Source organism: Ranitomeya variabilis, chromosome 1, assembly GCF_051348905.1.
Source record: "Ranitomeya variabilis isolate aRanVar5 chromosome 1, aRanVar5.hap1, whole genome shotgun sequence".
In the NCBI taxonomy this organism is placed as follows: Eukaryota; Metazoa; Chordata; class Amphibia; order Anura; family Dendrobatidae; genus Ranitomeya; species Ranitomeya variabilis.
In genome coordinates, this window is record NC_135232.1 from 915031393 (window position 1) to 915051021 (window position 19629).

At 48.1% G+C, this 19629-nt stretch overlaps 1 protein-coding gene across 17 annotated transcripts in view; it reads left to right on the forward strand.

The window, feature by feature from the left end:
* The window catches only part of BLTP1 (bridge-like lipid transfer protein family member 1), a 322576-nt gene that overhangs the window by 275495 nt on the left and 27452 nt on the right, over positions 1-19629 (forward strand). For 8 of the 17 annotated variants that reach the window (XM_077279045.1, XM_077279051.1, XM_077279056.1 and 5 more), the window contains 6 exons: positions 1419-1660; positions 3741-3956; positions 4703-4883; positions 9981-10170; positions 14445-14606; positions 14838-14977. In XM_077279045.1, the coding sequence (XP_077135160.1) occupies positions 1419-1660; positions 3741-3956; positions 4703-4883; positions 9981-10170; positions 14445-14606; positions 14838-14977 (1131 nt within the window). The remainder of the gene's footprint in view (positions 1-1418; positions 1661-3740; positions 3957-4702; positions 4884-9980; positions 10171-14444; positions 14607-14837; positions 14978-19629) is intronic. The other 9 variants (XM_077279054.1, XM_077279057.1, XM_077279062.1 and 6 more) reach the window with 5 other exon arrangements.

Here is a 19629-nt window from a genome sequence, read left to right on the forward strand (position 1 = left end):
AGAATGTCCTTTGGACAGAAGAGACAAAGTATTTTGGCAACACATCAGCTCTATCTTCACAGATGCAAGAATGAAACTTACAAAGAAAAGAACATTGTACCTACTGTGAAACATGGAGGAGGTTTGGTTGTTTTGGGGCTGGTTTACTGCACAGGGTGTCTTGAATCTGTTCAAGGTACAAATAAATGTCAGGACTATCAAGACAATCTGGAAGCGAATATGCTTCACAGTTTCAGAAAGCTTGGTCTGAGTTATAGGTCATAGGTCCTCCAACAATATTTTGACCCAAAACATAGAGCTAAAAACATCCAAGAATGGTTAAGAGCAAAGCATTGGGCTAATCTGTAGTGGACAAAGACCAAAAGAAAAAAAGCTGTCACTACCACTACACCCAGTTACAAGGAAAAATAGAATCAAACAAAACACGAAACAGCTGTCATTCATTCCACTGATGTGTCTATCTGCAATCCTGGGACCGAAGTAAAGTGCATTTTACTGAAATTACCGGTGTTTAGTGTGAGATTGTCCAGAGTGGAGTGTGGGCTCATAGACATTGTAGTTAACCCATACACCGTGTGCGTGGTGTCACACAGGAGATGAGTGCCTGATGAGCTGCATGTTTTAGAACAATTTTTTGGCAATTGGTGGAGGTCTCAGGATGTGAACCACAATGATTGGCGGGATGTGTGCAGAGTGATAATATATGAAGAGATAGGTATACTTTACATTACACCACATTACTACCTGGTCCGCATGCAGTGCTCTATATGTGTAGGTTACCACACATACTTCTATATAGAGGGATTTCCTAAGATCTCTGCTCTTGGACATTTCTGCACTTCTGTTACTAGAACAAATGAAAGCATTTTCTAAATTCCATTGAATTAAATTTCTTAAAGGAAATAATGAGGTGTACATTATATGTCTTACTGGCACCACTGTTGGCATATTATACAACTGTATTGCAGTGTGATCCATAATTGGGTCATTCAGCAGTTTTGGATCCCCATAAATCTGTCAAGAACCCCTGAACCGGTTATTAATGAGGTTGCTGTACAGTTTTCTGCTCGAGTCTGCATGAATAATTTCTTATCACTAATCGTATTTGATTTTCAGGCAATCTTAATGAATCCGTGTTCCATCTTGTTTGGCTCCTTGTTTACTTGCTCTCGGTGGCTGGTCTTCATTCCTATGCTCTGTTTGGAAATGCCTCATAATTCGCCATGTTCCCACATTTACATCGCTCACTAATCAGTGTCTGTTATAGTGGAGATCTGTTGGGACTTTAATTGCTGCTGCTTTTTTATGTAATTGCTCTATTTCATCACTAGCAGTTGCTTAAATGATGCCATGGGAAAAAAATGTCTTAAGTAAAACGTGTTATAACTGTATTTTGTTATGTTTTCCCTTTGACACAGTTTCCAGAGGAGGTAGATGCTGATCTGTTGTCAGTTTCCATTGATGGTCCATCTCATTACTCATCCATTAGTGATGGTTCACATTCCGTGTTCAGTTCCCCCAACACCCCACAAGTTTTTTCACCAGGCATTCCTTTCCAGACCGAAGAAAAGAGGGAAGACACTACTTCTTCATCATCAGAAGACTCTGAAAAAGAGGAAGATCATGATAGAGAAAAGATGTATATCTACAGGAGACCACAGTAAGTGGCCTTAATTCAGGTGCAAACTAGAAAAAGGTATTTTAAGCACAAAATTAAGGTCAGCTGAGTTTCTTATTTTTCTGAATCTATTCTTTGAGTTTATTAATGCAAGTATGCCTTTTTTCTAGTATACAAGTGGATCTGTCAGCCTGAAATGCTTCCCAATTTGAAGGCAGTCTATTACAGCTATACTTTAGTAGCCAAAATGACACAAAAATGTTATGCTGTATGTCATGAGGGGGAAGGGAGAGGTGGTGGGAGTCATGATGGACTGGGAGAGGTGGTGGAAGTCATGTGGGGCAGGGAGAGGTGGTAGTGGAAGTCATGAGGGGCAGGGAGAGGTGGTGGGAGTCGTGGGGCAGGGAGAGGTGGAAGTCATGAGGGGCAGGGAAAGGTGGTGGGAGTCATGTGGGGCAGGGAGAGGTGGTAGTGGAAGTCATGAGGGGCAGGGAGAGGTGGTGGGAGTCGTGGGGCAGGGAGAGGTGGTAGTGGAAGTCATGAGGGGCAGGGAAAGGTGGTGGGAGTCATGTGGGGCAGGGAGAGGAGGTAGTGGAAGTCATGAGGGGCAGGGAAAGGTGGTGGGAGTCATGAGAGGGAAGGAGAGGTGGTGAAAGTCATGAGGGGCTAGGAGTGGTAGTGGGAAGCATGAGGGACAGGGAGAGGTGGTGTGGTAGTCATGTGGGGCAGGGAGAGGTGGTAGTAGTCATGTGTGGCAGGGAGAGGTAGTGGAAGTCATGAGGGGGAGGGAGAGGTGGGGGGAGTCATGAGAGGGAGAGGTGGTGAAAGTCATGAGGGGTAGGAGTAGTAGTGGGAAGCATGAGGGGGAGGGAGACATAGTGGGAGTCATGAGGGGGGAAGAGAGAGATGGTTGGAGTTTATAGACATCAGTGTGTAATCACTACCGTAATGGACAGAAAACGTTGAGGGGAGTGCATGCATAGCTGCCTGTCAATTAGTATCCTGAGAGGTAATGGGAGTGCGTACACAGCAGTCTGTCAATCACCACTACCTGAGTGTCGGGAGAGGTGGTGCATAGACACGGCAGTAGCCCGTGATCCCTAACATGAGGCAATGAGAGGTGGAGGGAGTGCATAAACAGCAGTTTTCAATCATTACAGTTCATACACCGGAATCTGTCAATCATTATTCTGAGGGGCTGGGAGAAGTGGGGGTAGTGCATACACAGCAGACTTCAGTCATTTACCATGAGGGGCAAGAAGAAATGGTGGAAGTTTGTATAAAGCAATCTGTGAATCACTACCCTGGAGAGGTGAGGAGAGCATACACAGCAGTCTGCCAACGCTACATGAGGGGCAGGAAGAAATGGTGATTGGAGTGCATACACAGAAGCCCTACAGTCACTACTCTGAGGGGCAGGGAGAAGTTGGGAGAGAGCTTGCACAGCAATCTGTCAATCCCTGATATATCCTCATTAATATATCAGGCTCATAAACTTTGGGGACAATTCATCAAAGCTTTTACTTCAGAAAACTTGCTTAAAATACTTTAAAAAGTTTCAAAATGTTTGCGCAACTCGCAATTGCGCAAACATTTTGCCCCTTTTGTCGTTTTTATGGCACTTTGAAGCAGCTGCACAAAAATGGACCTAGCTTGGGAGCAGCTGGGTAGGACAGGGCACAGCTATGCCCACCTGTCAAATTCTGCAAAACTGTCCTCGTTTTTGATTCCAGAAACTACTCCAGCCCCTGACTGAAACTGCCAGGTGCAATGGAGGCCCCCGCCTCTGATAAGATGCGCCGATTTTATAAAGCCACTGGTGCTTCATAATGAATTTGGTGCATTGTACTCCAACGAGTCCTCCAGCATAGGAAATGCCTGTCTTACTGAATTGGCCACTGTGTGTCTAGAGTTTTCTTTCAGTGCTACTACTAACCAAAATAAACAACATTTTTTTGCGTGTCATTTTGGATATTTACAGTACGGACCTACCCTCATACTGTATTGCCTTTATGTAGGCCAGCATATTAAGCTGATAGGTCCACTTTAAGGTATGTTTCTAGACAAATTGTTGAAAAATTGTTAAGATTACACAGCAACGATGTAATCCTGTTTCACTCAGACCAAACAACCGGAAGAAGTCGTCTGGATTTGCGGCAGTTCACCAACTGTTTACAGAGCGCTGGCCATCTACTCCATCCAGCCGAAACGTGTCTAGCACTGCAACTGAAAGGAACATAGACTTTGAGCTAGACATAAGAGTGGAAATAGACTGTGGCAAATGTGTGCTACACCCCACAACTCTACAACCAGATCATGATGACATAAGTTTGAGACGGTAATTTTAATAGTTATCAGTGTCTAAGCACAGACCAATTAAGGCGGATGTTCGCATAGGTCGCTCAGCAAATGAGTGCTGTATACCGCCGGTACATCACAGTGAAATGCAGGTGAATGGGGTCACATTGTGACATGTATTGTACCGCATATATGCCATTTGCATAACTGTGGTCACAAGCCGACTAGACATATCTGGCAAATCGCAAACATGCGGTCACATGGCCACTTACTTGCACTGGCAATATCGGGGAATCCTGACTGTATGTGCAGCACTCGCTGCCACGATTCAGCAGACTGCAGGCACTTAAAGTGACTGCGGTCTTTTATGTCAGGCCTGGACAACCCTTTTAATCAACTAGTACTGGTTAAAAAGCCAAATAGATATTTGAAACCACAGTGAATCTTTTGCGAAAACGTACTTACGGTAAATCTTTTTACAGTATGGGAATGCAATATAGATTCTGATTTTACATTTTCTATAGCTATTTTTTCATCGATCATAGTAATACACTACTCTTACTAATATTGTATATTAATATATCAGTTTTTTGTGTAATTTGTGCTGATTTTTTATATCATGAGAATGATGGTAATTTCACTTTTTTAAGCCTTAGTACTATTTTAATATATCATGTGTAATCGGCTATTTAGTGCACATAAAACCACTTGCGTGCGAATATGTTTGCTGGACTATCCTCATACGTATACCATTTACGGAGCGCATCCTGTTTATTGTTTGCGCAGCAGCTATGACCGAAGCTCTCGAAGTCTTGATCAAGACTCCCCTTCTAAAAAGAAAAAGTTTCAAAATAATTATGCATCTACAACTCATTTACTGGCTGGGAAGAAAGTGCCATCATCTCTGCAAACTAAAGCAAGTGACTCTGAAACCACAGTCTTCTATATTCCTGGGGTTGACGTGAAGGTAAGTTCTGTACGAACAATATACATGGCTAAGGCCATTTACATGAACATACGGTGGGTACGGAAAGTATTCAGACCCCTTTAAATGTTTCACTCTTTCTTTCATTGCAGCCATTTGGTAAATTCAAAAAAGTTCATTTTTTTCTCATTAATGTACACTCTGCACCCTATCTTGACTGAAAAAAGCAGAAATGTAGTAATTTCAAGTTTATTAAAAAAGAAAAAATGAAATATCACATGGTCATAAGTATTCAGACCCTTTGCTCAGTATTTTGAGCTAGTACAGCCATGAGTTTTCTTGGGAATGATGCAACAAGTTTTTTACACCTGGATTTGGGGATCCTCTGCCATTCTTCCTTGCAGATCCTCTACAGTTCCGTCAGGTTGGATTGTGAACGTTGGTGGACAGCCATTTTCAGGTCTCTCCAGAGATGCTCAATTGGGTTTAGGTCTGGGCACTGGCTGGGCCAGTCGAGAGTGGTCCCAAAGTTATTCTGAAGCCATTCATTTGTTATTTTAGCTGCGTGCTTAGGGTCATTGTCTTGTTGGGAAGTGAACCTTCGGTCAAGTCTGAGGTCCAGAGCACTCTGGAAGAGGTTTTCATCCAGGATATCTCTGTACTTGGCTGAATTCATGTTTCCTTCAATGACAACCAGTCTTCTTGTCCCTGCAGCTGGAAAACACCCCTATAGCATGATGCTGCCACCACCATGTTTCACTGTTGGGATTGTATTGGGCAGGTGATGAGCAGTGCCTGTTTTCTCCACACATACTGCTTAGGCTTCTTTCACACTTCCGTCTTTTAGCTCCCGTCATAATCCGTCGATTTTTGAAAAAACAGGATCCTGCAAATTTTTCTGCAGGATCCTGTTTTTTCCCATAGACTTGTATTAGCGATGGATTGTGACGGATGGCCATCCGATTCATCCCTCGTGCACTGGATCCGTCGGATTATAACGGTCCATCGGATGGAGAAAACATTCATAGGAATGTTTTTTCTGCACATCAGAAAATCGCTCAGCGACGGGTCCTGCGCTGTCCGTCGGCGGCTATAATGGAAGCCTATGGGCGCAGGATCCGTTGCTGACCGTCAAAAACAGGAATCCAGTGACGTATCCAGTTTTTCTCTTCTGAGCATGCCTGGAAGGATTTTCTAGTTAGGGGAATCTCTCTCTCTCTCTCCCCATTCAAATTATTTAAGGCAGTGCATAATTCAACGCATCCGTAAAAAAACTGGATGCGTTACAGCCGTTTTCCACTATTTTTAAGACATCCGTTGATACGTCGCAGTGACGCATTCTGACGGCCCCCAGCCGACCGAAGTGTGAAAGAAGCCTTAGAATTATCACCAAAAAGGTCTATCTTCATCTCATCAGACCAGAGAATCTTATTTCTCATAGTCTGGGAGTCCTTCATGTCTTTTTTAGCCAACCCTATGCAGGTTTTCATAGGTCTTGCACTGAGGAGAGGCTTCCGTTGGGCCACTCTGCCATAAAGGCCTGACTGGCGGAGGGCTGCAGTGATAGTTGACTTTGTGGAACTTTCACCTATCTCACTACTGCATCTCTGGAGCTCAGCCACAGTGATCTTGGGGTCCTTCTTTACCTCTCTCACCAAGGCTCTCTTCTCCCACGATTGCTCGGTTTGGCTGGACGGCCAGGTCTAGAAAGACTTCTGGTGGTCCCAAATTTCTTCCATTTAAGGACTATGGAGGCCACTGTGCTCTTAGGAACCTTGATTACTGCTGACATTCTTTTGTAACCTTGGCCAGATCTGTGCCTTGCCACAATTCTGTCTCTGAACTCATTGGTCAGTTTCTTTGACCTCATGATTCTCATTTGTTCTGACATGCACTGTGAGCTGTGACGTCTTAGGCTTCTTTCACACTTCAGTTGTTTGGCGTCAGTCACTTCCGACATAGTGACGGATCGACGGATCCGTCACAATTGTTGAGAAAACGGTTCCAACGGATCCGTTTTTTTTACGGATCCGTTACTTGGGGGTTGTCTGGGAAAAGTATCTACTTTTTGGAGCATGCGCAATTGAAAAAGCGGATTGGGGCGACGGATCCGCCGAAATGACGGTCGCGACGGATCCGTCGCCCATAGGCGGCCATTCTATGGAATGACGGACGCGACGGATCCGCAGCGAACCGCCATTTTGGCGTTGACAAAAAACGTTTCAATGTCCGTCTATGTCTAGACAACGTCCGCCAAAGTTCGACAGATCCGTCGCATGACGGATGGAACGGACGACCATCCGTCACAATCCGTCGCCAATGCAAGTCTATGGGAAAATAAAGGATCCGCCAAAAAAAAAATGACGGATCCGTTATTTGAGGAAACTGGCGGTTTTAGACTGACGCCAAACAACTGAAGTGTGAAAGAGGCCTTATATAGACAGGTGTGTGCCTTTCCAAATCAAGTCCTATCAGTTTAATTAAACACAGCTGTATTCCAATGAAGGAGAAGAACCATCTCAAGGAGGATCACAAGGAAATGGACAGCATGTGACTTAAATATGAGTGTCTGAGCAAAGGGTCTGAATAGTTATATCCATGTGATTTTTCAGTATTACTTTTTATTAAATTTGCAAACATTTCCACATTTCTGTTTTTTTTCAGTCAAGATGGGGTGCAGAGTGTACATTAATGTGAAAAAAATGAACTTTTTTGAATTTACAAAATGGCTGCAATGAAACAAAGAGTGAAAAATTTAAAGGGGTCTGAATACGGTACTTTCCGTACCCACTGTAACTACTTTGTAATAATCATATCATCTGTGGTGAGGTACTCTAAAATTTGGTGAGTGGACCCGAATTTTGGTAGAGTGGACCAGTAGAGTAGTAAGTGGACATTGGAAAGTTTTTTAGGTGGTTTATCCATTCAAAAAAATATTTTAACTTTTTAGGGCTATAAATACATAAAGCTTAGTAATTTTTTTGTATTTACAATGGTACTCTGTTCTTTAGATATCGATCCTGTCCTGGCAGCTATACTTCTAGTATGTGCGTGACAAAGGACATAGTTTCCTATGTCCGTCTGTCTGTGCATCTCCTGTAACAGAGAAGGGGGTTGGCTTAGCTATTGGCATGAGCCACTCACTTATTAATAGTGTGCTCATGTTAATAATATTGTACCATTCAGATTTTCTGGCTGCGAAACATTCAACTTTGCATTTTTCTAACTATCTCCATATATCCACAGTAATAATGTGTTGTAATATGCTATCCGCCCCTTGATGGTGGTCTTCAATACTCTATTCTATTATTGAGCTTTGTTCTATCCATACAACTGTTTATAAGACATTTAGACATTTAAGCAACATTTTGTTTTTTTACTTTTAGGTTTTCATTTTAACATTTTTCAACATAATTTTTGAAACAATGACAGGGGCAAAGTAAAAATAAAGGACACTATAGAGAAGAGGGAAATATAGGGTGGGATCAAATATGGTAGGTAGAGATGAGCGAATTGATTGGTGGGACTCCAGTCACATCGCACAGATGACATTGCACCAGCCTTGACAAATCAAATGCTGTGGCAGGGGTGCTGGAAGGTCAGAGATTCATGGATCTCCCATCAAGCTGCCAGATACCATTGACGCTGGTCCGGAGTCCTGCAAAATTGATCCTCTCATCTCTAATGGTAGGTGATCATACTTGGCGCTAACATGGTCTGTAGTGTCCAGGTCTATGGTGTTGTCATTTAGGCAAATGAAGAAGTGGTCACAGGTCCATGTAGGGTATTAGTATATTTTAGTATATTTCTGTTATGGTAGCCCTATGTTTCATGGAATATTGCAGTGGGAGTAGATTACTGTTTTTTTTCTGCTTCTTTGAGAAATTATGTTGCCTATTCTTGGGGAATTATATAGGCTCTTTGGGAAAATTGGGAATGGGGAAAAGAATATGGGGATGACTGAAAAAAAGAAAAGGGAAGATAAAAAAGGTGTGGGAAACATCTGATGCACAGACTCCATCCACCGTAAAGTAAGCCGCATGTTTTAATGTGCATGCCCTTACCTGTTTAAGGTATATCTGCATGGTGAATGAAAAGATCTCTTGGGTGAGGTTTTTTAGTACCATTCACAATCAACCTGTCACATTCAGAAATGCTATTTACCTTCAAATATAGGGTTAATCTTCATGTAAATAGCATGCAGATCCTGTGTAGCCGGATAACTGCATTGCCTATGACTAAGAACTTTGTTTGAAACGCGTCAGGCGTTTAGGGGCTGCATCCCCCCATGATGTTTTCTTTCTTGACATGAGAATAAAGTACTGAAGATTTTATGAAGAGATGCCTGGTGCTGGACCTTTTTTTCCTTTTTTGCTATTGCTACAGAGTGCTATCCAGCCACTTGTTCCTGGCACCTGTGTTCATTTGGATTCCGGTGAGGCACCACTAATCCCTTTCCCTGCTCCCTGTATGATGTTGGCCATTTTTTAGGCTGCAGGAAGAATATAACCTAATTGTCTCATTCTAGCGGCTGCACAAGATTTAAACGCTATTTATTTAAAGATTAACCCTATATCTACAGATAAATTGCATTTCTGGACGTGACAGGTTCCTTTTAAAGGCATTGTCAAGCTCTTGACATTTCTTTCAGGCATGGGCTGTTATAAAATACTGGGATTCTACTGTATGTCGTCACCTGTTGTTAACCCCATAGCTTTCACTCCAAGGGTGGATGTCCGCATCATAAGTTATAACTGCTCCATGTCATTGTCAATGAATCCTGTGACCGGACCAGCTCATCGTCAGATATTTCTCTCATGATGCGCTGCTGCACTCAACTGACCGCTGCCACCAGTCACAGGCTTCAGCGGTCTGGTAACATCTGGTCTGCACAGTCAGCATTTTTAACCACCGAAGCATCCTGCAATGGATGCACAGGGTGACAATAGGTGAGAATGCCTCCATTTATTTTTATTTTTTTTATAACAACCAATGCCTAAGAAAACGCTTGACAAAGCTTTTAAGTTTTCGGTTTTAACTCCTCTGTGTTCCGGGATTGAATGCTAGGGGGTCTTGGCTACAGAAAATTAGAATTTTCTTCAACTATGTGAAATTAAATGATAACGTGTTTCTGTTTAGCTGCACTATAACTCGAAAACACTAAAGACCGAATCGCCAAATGCTTCAAGAGGATCATCTTTACCAAGAACCCTTTCAAAAGAATCAAAACTGTATGGTATGAAAGATACTGCAACATCTCCTTTACCTAGTGCTGTCCACAGCAAGACTAACACCTTATTACCACCCCCTCCCCCACCCATCCCCTCAGGTACTTTGTCTATTGTGTCTGGAACAACGTTCATTGTACGTTCATTTGCAAACCTCCGTGATCGTTCATGTAGAGTTGTAACGTTCTGTGACTGTGTCCCTTAAATGGAGCTGACGGAGTCATTGTGGCCATGGTCCAGATTAGGTGGCAAAATCCTGGTGACCTATTCCTTTTTAAGAAACTTTTCATTATAGCTCCTAAATCGTAAAATCACAAAATACTAGTGCCATCTATTAGGACAGTATTTCTGACACTCCAGTCCTCACGGCCCCCAACAGATCATGTTTTCAGGATTTCCATAGTATTTCACAGCTAAGAGAACCTGTGGCCATTTCTGATGCATTGATAACTCCATCACCTGCAATACTAAGGAAATACTAATAACTTGATCTGTTGGGTGGCCATAAGGACTGGAGTTTGGGGAACTAGTTTAGGATGTCATCAGCATACGAGCCCATAATTGAATCCAGTGTAGCACTAGTGGGATAGTAGATAGACTTATGGGAGTTTTCCATGACATCCCATCATTCTGGGGTTGCTCAAAATCAATGGATTAATATGATATCGTACGATTGCCATCTTGTATTACTTTCATGATTTTGGAATATTTTAAGCCTTATACATTTAAAGAGGATCATTACAACTGCATGAATATAGGAGGTTTCACTGAATTGTGCCAGGTTTTACTAAAAAGGCTTAAGGCGGTATTTCCATCTCCAAGATGCTATCCCAATATGTAGCAGGTGTAATAATAATATTAGCAAATACCTCTGATTAGAGATGTAGTATAGTTTTTCTGATTTTCTATGTCTCATTGCTCATGTTCAGGCATTGCAGGACCTTAGGTATCCATGGTTACGACCACTAGCAACTAGCTAACTAAATGTCACTATATCAGTGGTCGTAACCTTGGATACCTAAGGTCCTACAATACCTGCACAAGAAGAAGGAGACATAGCAAATCAGAAAAACCATGCTACATTAATAATTGGAGGTATTTGTTAATATTATTATTACACCTACTACATATTGGGATAAGATCTTGGAGATGGGAATACCCCTTTAAGTATTAAAATTAAGCTCTATTTGATTTCAGGACATGCCCTCTGATGTTAAATGTCATAACCCTTGTGAAGGGAAAAGATAGTGCTACCCGAGTTTTAATAAATCTCCCCCAGAATGTCTCTCAGGGGAGTTGGTTCTTGGTCCTGCCCTTTTCGCTGGAGAATAAGGGTCAGGTTGGGCAAGCTAAATATTAAAGTTTACCATGTTATGTTAAACTAGATGGCAGCCCGATTCTAAAGAATCGGGAGTCTAGAATCCATATATACTTTATTTATTCAAATGTAAGAATAATTTGGTGGGCGGGGACCCTCGGCCTCCGATTTGGTTGGCGGGGCCCCACGGCCTCCGATTTGGTGGGCGGGGTCCCTCTGCCTCCGCTTTGGTGGGCGGGGCCGCTCGGCCTTCGATTTGGTGGGCGGGGCTCCTCGGCCTCCGATTTGGTTGGTGGGGCCCCTCGGCCTCCGATTTGGTGGGCGGGGCCCCTTATCCTCCGATTTGGTTGGCGGGGCCCCTCGGCCTCCGATTTGGTTGGCGGGGCCCCTCGGCCTCCAATTTGGTTGGCGGGGCCCCTCGGCCTCCGATTTGGTGGGCGGGGACCCTCGGCCTCCGATTTGGTGGGCGGGGACCCTCGGCCTCCGATTTGGTGGGCGGGGACCCTCGGCCTCCGATTTGGTGGGCGGGGCCCCTCGGCCTCCGATTTGGTGGGCGGGGCCCCTCGGCCTCCGATTTGGTGGGCGGGGCCCCTCGGCCTCCGATTTGGTTGGCGGGGCCCCTCGGCCTCCGATTTGGTGGGCGGGGACCCTCGGCCTCCGATTTGGTGGGCGGGGACCCTCGGCCTCCGATTTGGTGGGCGGGGACCCTCGGCCTCCGATTTGGTGGGCGGGGACCCTCGGCCTCCGATTTGGTGGGCGGGGACCCTCGGCCTCCGATTTGGTGGGCGGGGACCCTCGGCCTCCGATGTGGTGGGCGGGGCCAGGCCCCTCGGCCTCCGCTTTGGTGGGCGGGGCCGCTCGGCCTTCGATTTGGTGGGCGGGGCTCCTCGGCCTCCGATTTGGTTGGCGAAGCCCCTCGGCCTCCAATTTGGTTGGCGGGGCCCCTCGGCCTCCGATTTGGTGGGCGGGGACTCTCGGCCTCCGATTTGGTGGGCGGGGACCCTCGGCCTCCGATTTGGTGGGTGGGGACCCTCGGCCTCCGATTTGGTGGGCAGGGACCCTCGGCCTCCGATTTGGTGGTCGGGGACCCTCGGCCTCCGCTTTGGTGGGCGGGGCCCCTCGGCCTCCGATGTGGTGGGCGGGGTCCCTCTGCCTCCGATTTGGTGTGCGGGGACCCTCGGCCTCCGCTTTCGTGGGCGGGGCCCCTCGACCTTCGATTTGGTGGGCGGGGCTCCTCGGCCTCCGATTTGGTTGGTGGGGCCCCTCGGCCTCCAATTTGGTGGGCGGGGACCCTCGGCCTCCGATTTGGTGGGCGGGGACCCTCGGCCTCCAATTTGGTGGGCGGGGACCCTCGGCCTCCGCTTTGGTGGGTGGGGCCCGTCGGCCTCCGATTTGGTGGGCGGGGCCCCTCGGCCTCCGATTTGGATGGTGTGGACCCTCGGCCTCCGATTTGGTGGGCGGGGACCCTCGGCCTCCGATTTGGTGGGCGGGGACCCTCTGCCTCCGATTTGGTGGGCGGGGCCCCTCGGCCTCCGATATGGTGGGCGGGGCCCCTCGGCCTCCGATTTGGAGGGCGGGGACCCCCGGCCTCCGATTTGGTGGGCGGGGACCCTCGGCCTCCGATTTGGTGGGCGGGGCCCCTCGGCCTCCGATTTGGTGGGCGGGGACCCTCGGCCTCCGATTTGGTGGGCGGGGACCCTCGGCCTCCGATTTGGTGGGCGGGGACCCTCGGCCTCCGATTTGGTGGGCGGGGACCCTCGGCCTCCGATTTGGTGGGCGGGGCCGGGCCCCTCAGCCTCCGCTTTGGTGGGCGGGGCTCCTCGGCCTCCGATTTGGTTGGCGGGGCCCCTCGGCCTCCGATTTGGTGTGTGCTCTGCCTGGGGCCACTGTGCTCTGCCTGGGGCCCCATATGCTGCCTGGGGCCCCTGTGCTCTGCCTGGGGCCCCATATGCTGCCTGGGGCCCCTGTGCTCTGCCTGGGGCCCCTGTGCTCTGCCTGGGGCCACTGTGCTCTGCCTGGGGCCCCATGTTCTGCCTGGGGCCACTGTGCTCTGCCTGGGGCCCCATAAGCTGCCTGGGGCCCCTGTGCTCTGCCTGGGACCACTGTGCTCTGCCTGGGGCCCCATATGCTGCCTGGGGCCCCTGTGCTCTGCCTGGGGCCACTGTGCTCTGCCTGGGGCCCCATATGCTGCCTGGGGCCCCTGTGCTCTGCCTGGGGCCCCATATGCTGCCTGGGGCCCCTGTGCTCTGCCTGGGGCCCCATATGCTGCCTGGGGCCCCTGTGCTCTGCCTGGGGCCCCTGTGCTCTGCCTGGGGCCCCATGTTCTGCCTGGGGCCCCATGTTCTGCCTGGGGCCCCTGTGCTCTGCCTGGGGCCACTGTGCTCTGCCTGGGGCCCCATATGCTGCCTGGGGCCCCTGTGCTCTGCCTGGGGCCCCATATGCTCTGCCTGGGGCCCCTGTGCTCTGCCTGGGGCCCCTGTGCTCTGCCTGGGGCCCCATATGCTGCCTGGGGCCCCTGTGCTCTGCCTGGGGCCCCATGTTCTGCCTGGGGCCCCTGTGCTCTGCCTGGGGCCACTGTGCTCTGCCTGGGGCCCCATATGCTGCCTGGGGCCCCTGTGCTCTGCCTGGGGCCCCATATGCTGCCTGGGGCCCCTGTGCTCTGCCTGGGGCCACTGTGCTCTGCCTGGGGCCCCATAGGCTGCCTGGGGCCCCTGTGCTCTGCCTGGGACCACTGTGCTCTGCCTGGGGCCCCATATGCTGCCTGGGGCCCCTGTGCTCTGCCTGGGGCCACTGTGCTCTGCCTGGGGCCCCATATGCTGCCTGGGGCCCCTGTGCTCTGCCTGGGTGTAGGACACTGGTGACGTCACTTATCTCCGGACATTAGCTCCGGACATTAGCTCCGGACATTAGCTCCGGACATTATCTCCGGACATTAGCTCCGGACATTAGCTCCGGACAAAGCCACGGAAGTTGGCACAAATTGCAGGAAGTAGTATTCTAGGCAATTATATATTAGATTAGTGGCTTCAGCATTAGTAATATATTTTTACTTTGCAGCTAAAGGAAAGGGAAGTGGTGGAGTGAAAACAGCAAAGTTATATGCCTGGGTCGCCTTACAGTCTCTACCTGAAGAAATGGTCATCAGTCCAAATCTGCTTGACTTTTTAGAGAAAGCTTTGGAAACTATACCAATCACACCCATTGAAAGAAACTATACAGGTAGCCTGGTGTCCTGATCATACAGTATGTTTTGGAAGCTTGTGGTAATTGTATTTTTCTTTGGTAAGAAAATACTTATAGCATAGACAATACCATTGCCCTCACAATGGAGAGCCCCACACAGATGTCCCATTCACATTGATTTGCTCTAGTGTTTCCTACCCCAACATATTTTCCTATGATATCTGTATGTAGAAATACTGTAACAAACACGCATGTTTTTGCTAACAGCAGTAAGCACCCAGGATGAAGATATTGGGCAGTTTGACCTCCAGGATCCACTAGAGGAATCAACAACTTCATTGGTGTCATCTTCAACATCCGCCTACTCATCGTTTCCTGTTGATGTGGTTGTCTATGTTAGAGTTCAGGTATGTTTTACAATTTTTATATTTTATGTAGGGATTTTATTTTTTTTTTCAGATTTTTGACAGGTCTTTATCATGTTTTATATAAAAAAGCCAAGAGTTTAATAGTTAAAGGGGTTGTCCACTACTTTCAATTAACCCCCCAATGTATCCCCCCGGGGCCCCTGATGAATTGTGCAAATACCTTTTGTTGCCGTTTTTGCCTGTGAGCGGCGCTGTAGCGGCGGCTGAGTCCGGGTCACGTGACCCCCAGGCTGCAGCCACCGCTTATTTCCGCCGACGTCACGTCAATTTCCAGGCTCTGGAAATTGACGTGACGTCAGCAGCAGGTGTGTCCCAGCCGCACAGTCAGAGCAGTCACTCATCAAGAGTGACTGGGCTGTGGGCGGGGCTGGTGGCTGCCTGCGGGGCTGTGCTGGGGGCGGCGGGGCTAGGCAGTGATGATGAAGGTGCGGGCGCTGAGGTCTTTATGTACGTGCCGGCGCCGGTGCTCTGCGTGCCAGCGCCGGTATGTAGGTACGGCGCCGGGGCTCTACGTGCCAGCGCCAGTATGTAGGTACGGCGTCGGGGCTCTGCGTGCCAGCGCCGGTATGTAAGTACGGCGCCGGGGCTCTGCGTGCCAGCGCCGGTATGTAGGTACGGCGCCGGGGCTCTGCGCCGGCATGTGGGGGTGGGGGTGGGGGTGGGGGCCGGCGCTGGGGCTCTGCTGCCGGTATGTGCTGGGTCTGCTGCGGGGGGTGGGGTGGTCTTTGGTGTGTGTGTGTGTGTGTGTGTGTGTCTCTGTGTGCAGGCATTGTCCGATGGGACTACAAGTCCCATCGGGCTCTGTCTGCTACAGTGACAGTAAGTGACACATTAGCCAATGATGGGACAGTAGTAGTCCCATCATCCGGCTAATGTGTTGAATGTAAAAAAAAAAAAAAAACCCACACATATACAGTACATACACACATACAGAACATGCGCCGACATGCGCCATGCGACGACATGCAACATGCTGCATGCGACGACATGCTGCATGCACCATGCGACGACATGATGCATGCGACGGCATGCGCCATGCGACGACATGCGACTGCATGCGCCATGCGACGGCATGCGACATGTGACGACATGCGCCATGCAACGACATGCGCCACGTGACGCCATGCGACGGCATGCGCCATGCGACTGCATGCGCCATATGACGGCATACGACATGCGCCATGTGACGACATGCGCCATGCGACGACATGCACCATGCGACGACATGCGCCATGCGACGGCATGCGACGACATGCCCCATGTGACGACATGCGCCATGCGACGACATGCGCCACGTGACGGCATGCGCCATGCGACGACATGCGCCATGCGACTGCATGCGCCATGCGACGGCATACGACGACATGCGCCATGTAACGACATGCGCCATGCGACGCCATGCGCCATGCGACGCCATGCGCCATGCGATGGCATGCGACGACATGCGCATACATACATACAGACATACAGTACATACATACAGACATACAGTACATATAACATAGATTACATACTCACCATCACTTGTCACTTTGATCCCCGAAGCCAGTGTCATAAAAAATATTAAAATAATAAACAACCAATATACTCCCTGATCCGCAGAAATCCAATTAAAACGAGTGTCCCATGACGATCTCCCGTGGAGAACAGGAGCATCTGCTGATGCAACCACTCTCCAGGGGCTCCAGGAAGACAATGAGGGGAGGAAGGTATCCTTCCACAATGTATTCCCCACAATGTATTCCTACGCCCCTGTGAGAAAATAGTCCCTAGTCTCACTTTATGGCATGCTGTATGAGAAAGTTCCCACGCAGCTTTTTGCCATAAAGTGAGACCAGTGAACTATAGTAACCTCAGTGATGCACTGCAGGAGCCATTGTCCTTAAATACGTGGCACTTACATATGTGGCACTTGCATACGTGGCACTTATATACGTGGCACTTACATACGTGACACTTACATACGTGGCACGTGGCACTTACGTGGCACTTACATACGTGGCACTTGCATACGTGGCACTTAAATACGTGGCACATAGCACTTACATACGTGGCACTTAAATACGTGGCACATGGCACTTACATATGTGGCACTTACATACGTGGCACTTGCATACGTGGCACTTACATACGTGGCACTTAAATACGTGGCTCGTGGCACTTACATACGTGGCACTTACATACGTGGCACTTACATATGTGGCACTTACATACGTGACACTTACATACGTGGCACTTATATACGTGACACTTACATACGTGTCACTTACATACGTGGCACTTACATACGTGGCACTTACATACGTGGCACTTACATATCGTGGCACTATGTCATAAAATGTTCATTACACGGTTAGGGGTGAGGTTATAGGGGTAGGGTTAGGGTTTGGATCCCTTTATCACCCTGATGGTGGTGGGTGGTTTTTCAGTGTTTTTTCTGTTTTTTTTCTATAAAAACACATGCGTTTTTAACGCAAACAAACGCGCGCGTTCAAAAACGCATGCGTTGCCGAAAACGCGTCAAAACGCATGTGAAAAAACGCATGCGTTTTTAATGTTAAGTATAGGAAAAAACCGCATGCGTTTTTTAGCGCTAAAACGCAGCGTCCAAAAACGCAAGTGTGAAACCAGCCTCAGTGCCGGAATTGGCGCATCTAAGGCTACGTTCACATTTGCGTTGTGCGCCGCAGCGTCGGAGACGCAACGCACACAAAAACGCAACAAAACGCACGCTAAAACGATGCATGCGTCCTTTTTGGCCGAAAGTTGGACGCAAAAAAAATGCAACTTGCTGCGTCCTCTGCGCCCAACGCTTGCGGCCAAAAAAACCCATGCGTCGCAAAACGCAGCACAATGCATGTCCATGCGCCCCCATGTTAAATATAGGGGCGCATGACGCATGCGGCGACGAACGCTAATGTGAACGTAGACTTACAGATGCGCCATTTCTGGGGTGGCTGCGGACTGGTATTTGTAGCCGGGGGGGGGGGGGGACCAATATCCATGGCCCCTCTCTAGGCTATTAATATCAGCCCGCAGCTGTCTGCGTAGCCTTTCTGGCTATAAAATATAGGGGGACCCCACGTCATTTTTTGGGGGGGTCCCTCTATTTTAATAGCCAGTAAAGGCTACGCAGACAGCTGCGGGCTGATATTCATAGTAGGCTACAAATATTGGCCTCGGCCGTCGGCTTTCCCCCTCTGGCGCAGAAAATTGCGCGGGAGCCCACGCCATTTTTTTCAGTTTTTTATTAAATTAAATGCTCATTAAGCCCTGTTTCACACTTGCGTCGGCACGGGTCCATCGCTATGCGTTGGGCCGACGTACCGACGCACGTTGTGAAATTTGTGCACGTCGTGTGCAGCGGATGCAGTTTTTCAACGCATCCGCTGCCCATTCTGAAGTCCGGGGAGGAGGGGGCGGAGTTTTGGCCGCGCATGCGCGGTAGAAAATGGCAGACGAGACGGATGTGCCAACGGTCCGCCAAAACACGACGCATCCGTTGCACGATGGACGCGACGTGTGGCCATCCGTCGCGATCCTTCACTAATACACGTCTATGGGTAAAAAACGCATCCTGCGAGCACATTTGCAGGATCCCTTTTTTTCCCAAAAAGACGGATTGCGAAAAACGCAAGTGTGAAAGTAGCCTTAGAAACATCGGCCTTTCTATTATATATCTATGGATATATCTATCTATAGATATATTTATCTATAGATATATCTATAGATACATAGATGTATCTATCCATATATTTGGCTGCTTTCACACATCAGGTTTTTGCCGTGAGGCACAATCCGGCGAGTTTTGAAAAAAACGGATCCATTTTTTTCCGACGGATCCGTCTTTTTCTCATAGAGTTTCATCCGTTTTTTGCCGGATCCGTCAAAAAAGCTGTTTCCGCCGGATGGAAAACACATACAGAGGAACGTTTTTTCTGTCCGGCGAAAAAACGCACAGCGACGGATCCGGCAAAAAAAGTATGAAACTGAGCTGTGAAATGATGAATCCGGCCTTGGAATCCGTTTTTTCATGCATGTTTCCATTCAAATCATGCACATTTTCCGTTTATTTACTTATTTCCAAAAACGGCATTAAAACCGCGCATAAACTGCACCCAAAAAAGCATAAAAACTGCATCAAAACTGCACCAAAAACTGCATCAAAACCTGGTGCAGTTTCGCAGTTTTGGTGCGGTTTTGATACAGTTTTTGGTGCGGTCTTGATGCAGTTCTTGGTGCGGTTTCGGTGCGGCTTTTTCCGCAGCATGTGCACAACAAGTCTGCGGCTCCCATAGACTTACATTGGTTGTGCACTACACTGTGGATTTGATGCAATTCAGTGCAGCAAAAAACGCTGCGGATCTGCAATCAGATCCGCAACGTGTGCACACAGCCTTAGCATTTAGTGAACCTAGCCAAAAAGCCAAGCAAAAAACAAGCGTGGGATTGCACTTTTTTTGCCATTTCATTGCACTTTTAATTTTTTTCACATTTTCTGCTACACGACATGGTAAAACCAATGGTGTCGTTCAAAAGTAGAACTTGTTCTGCAAAAGATAAGCCCTCACATGGCCATACTGACGGAAAAATTATGGCTCTGGAAAGAAGGGGAGCGATAAACGAAAACA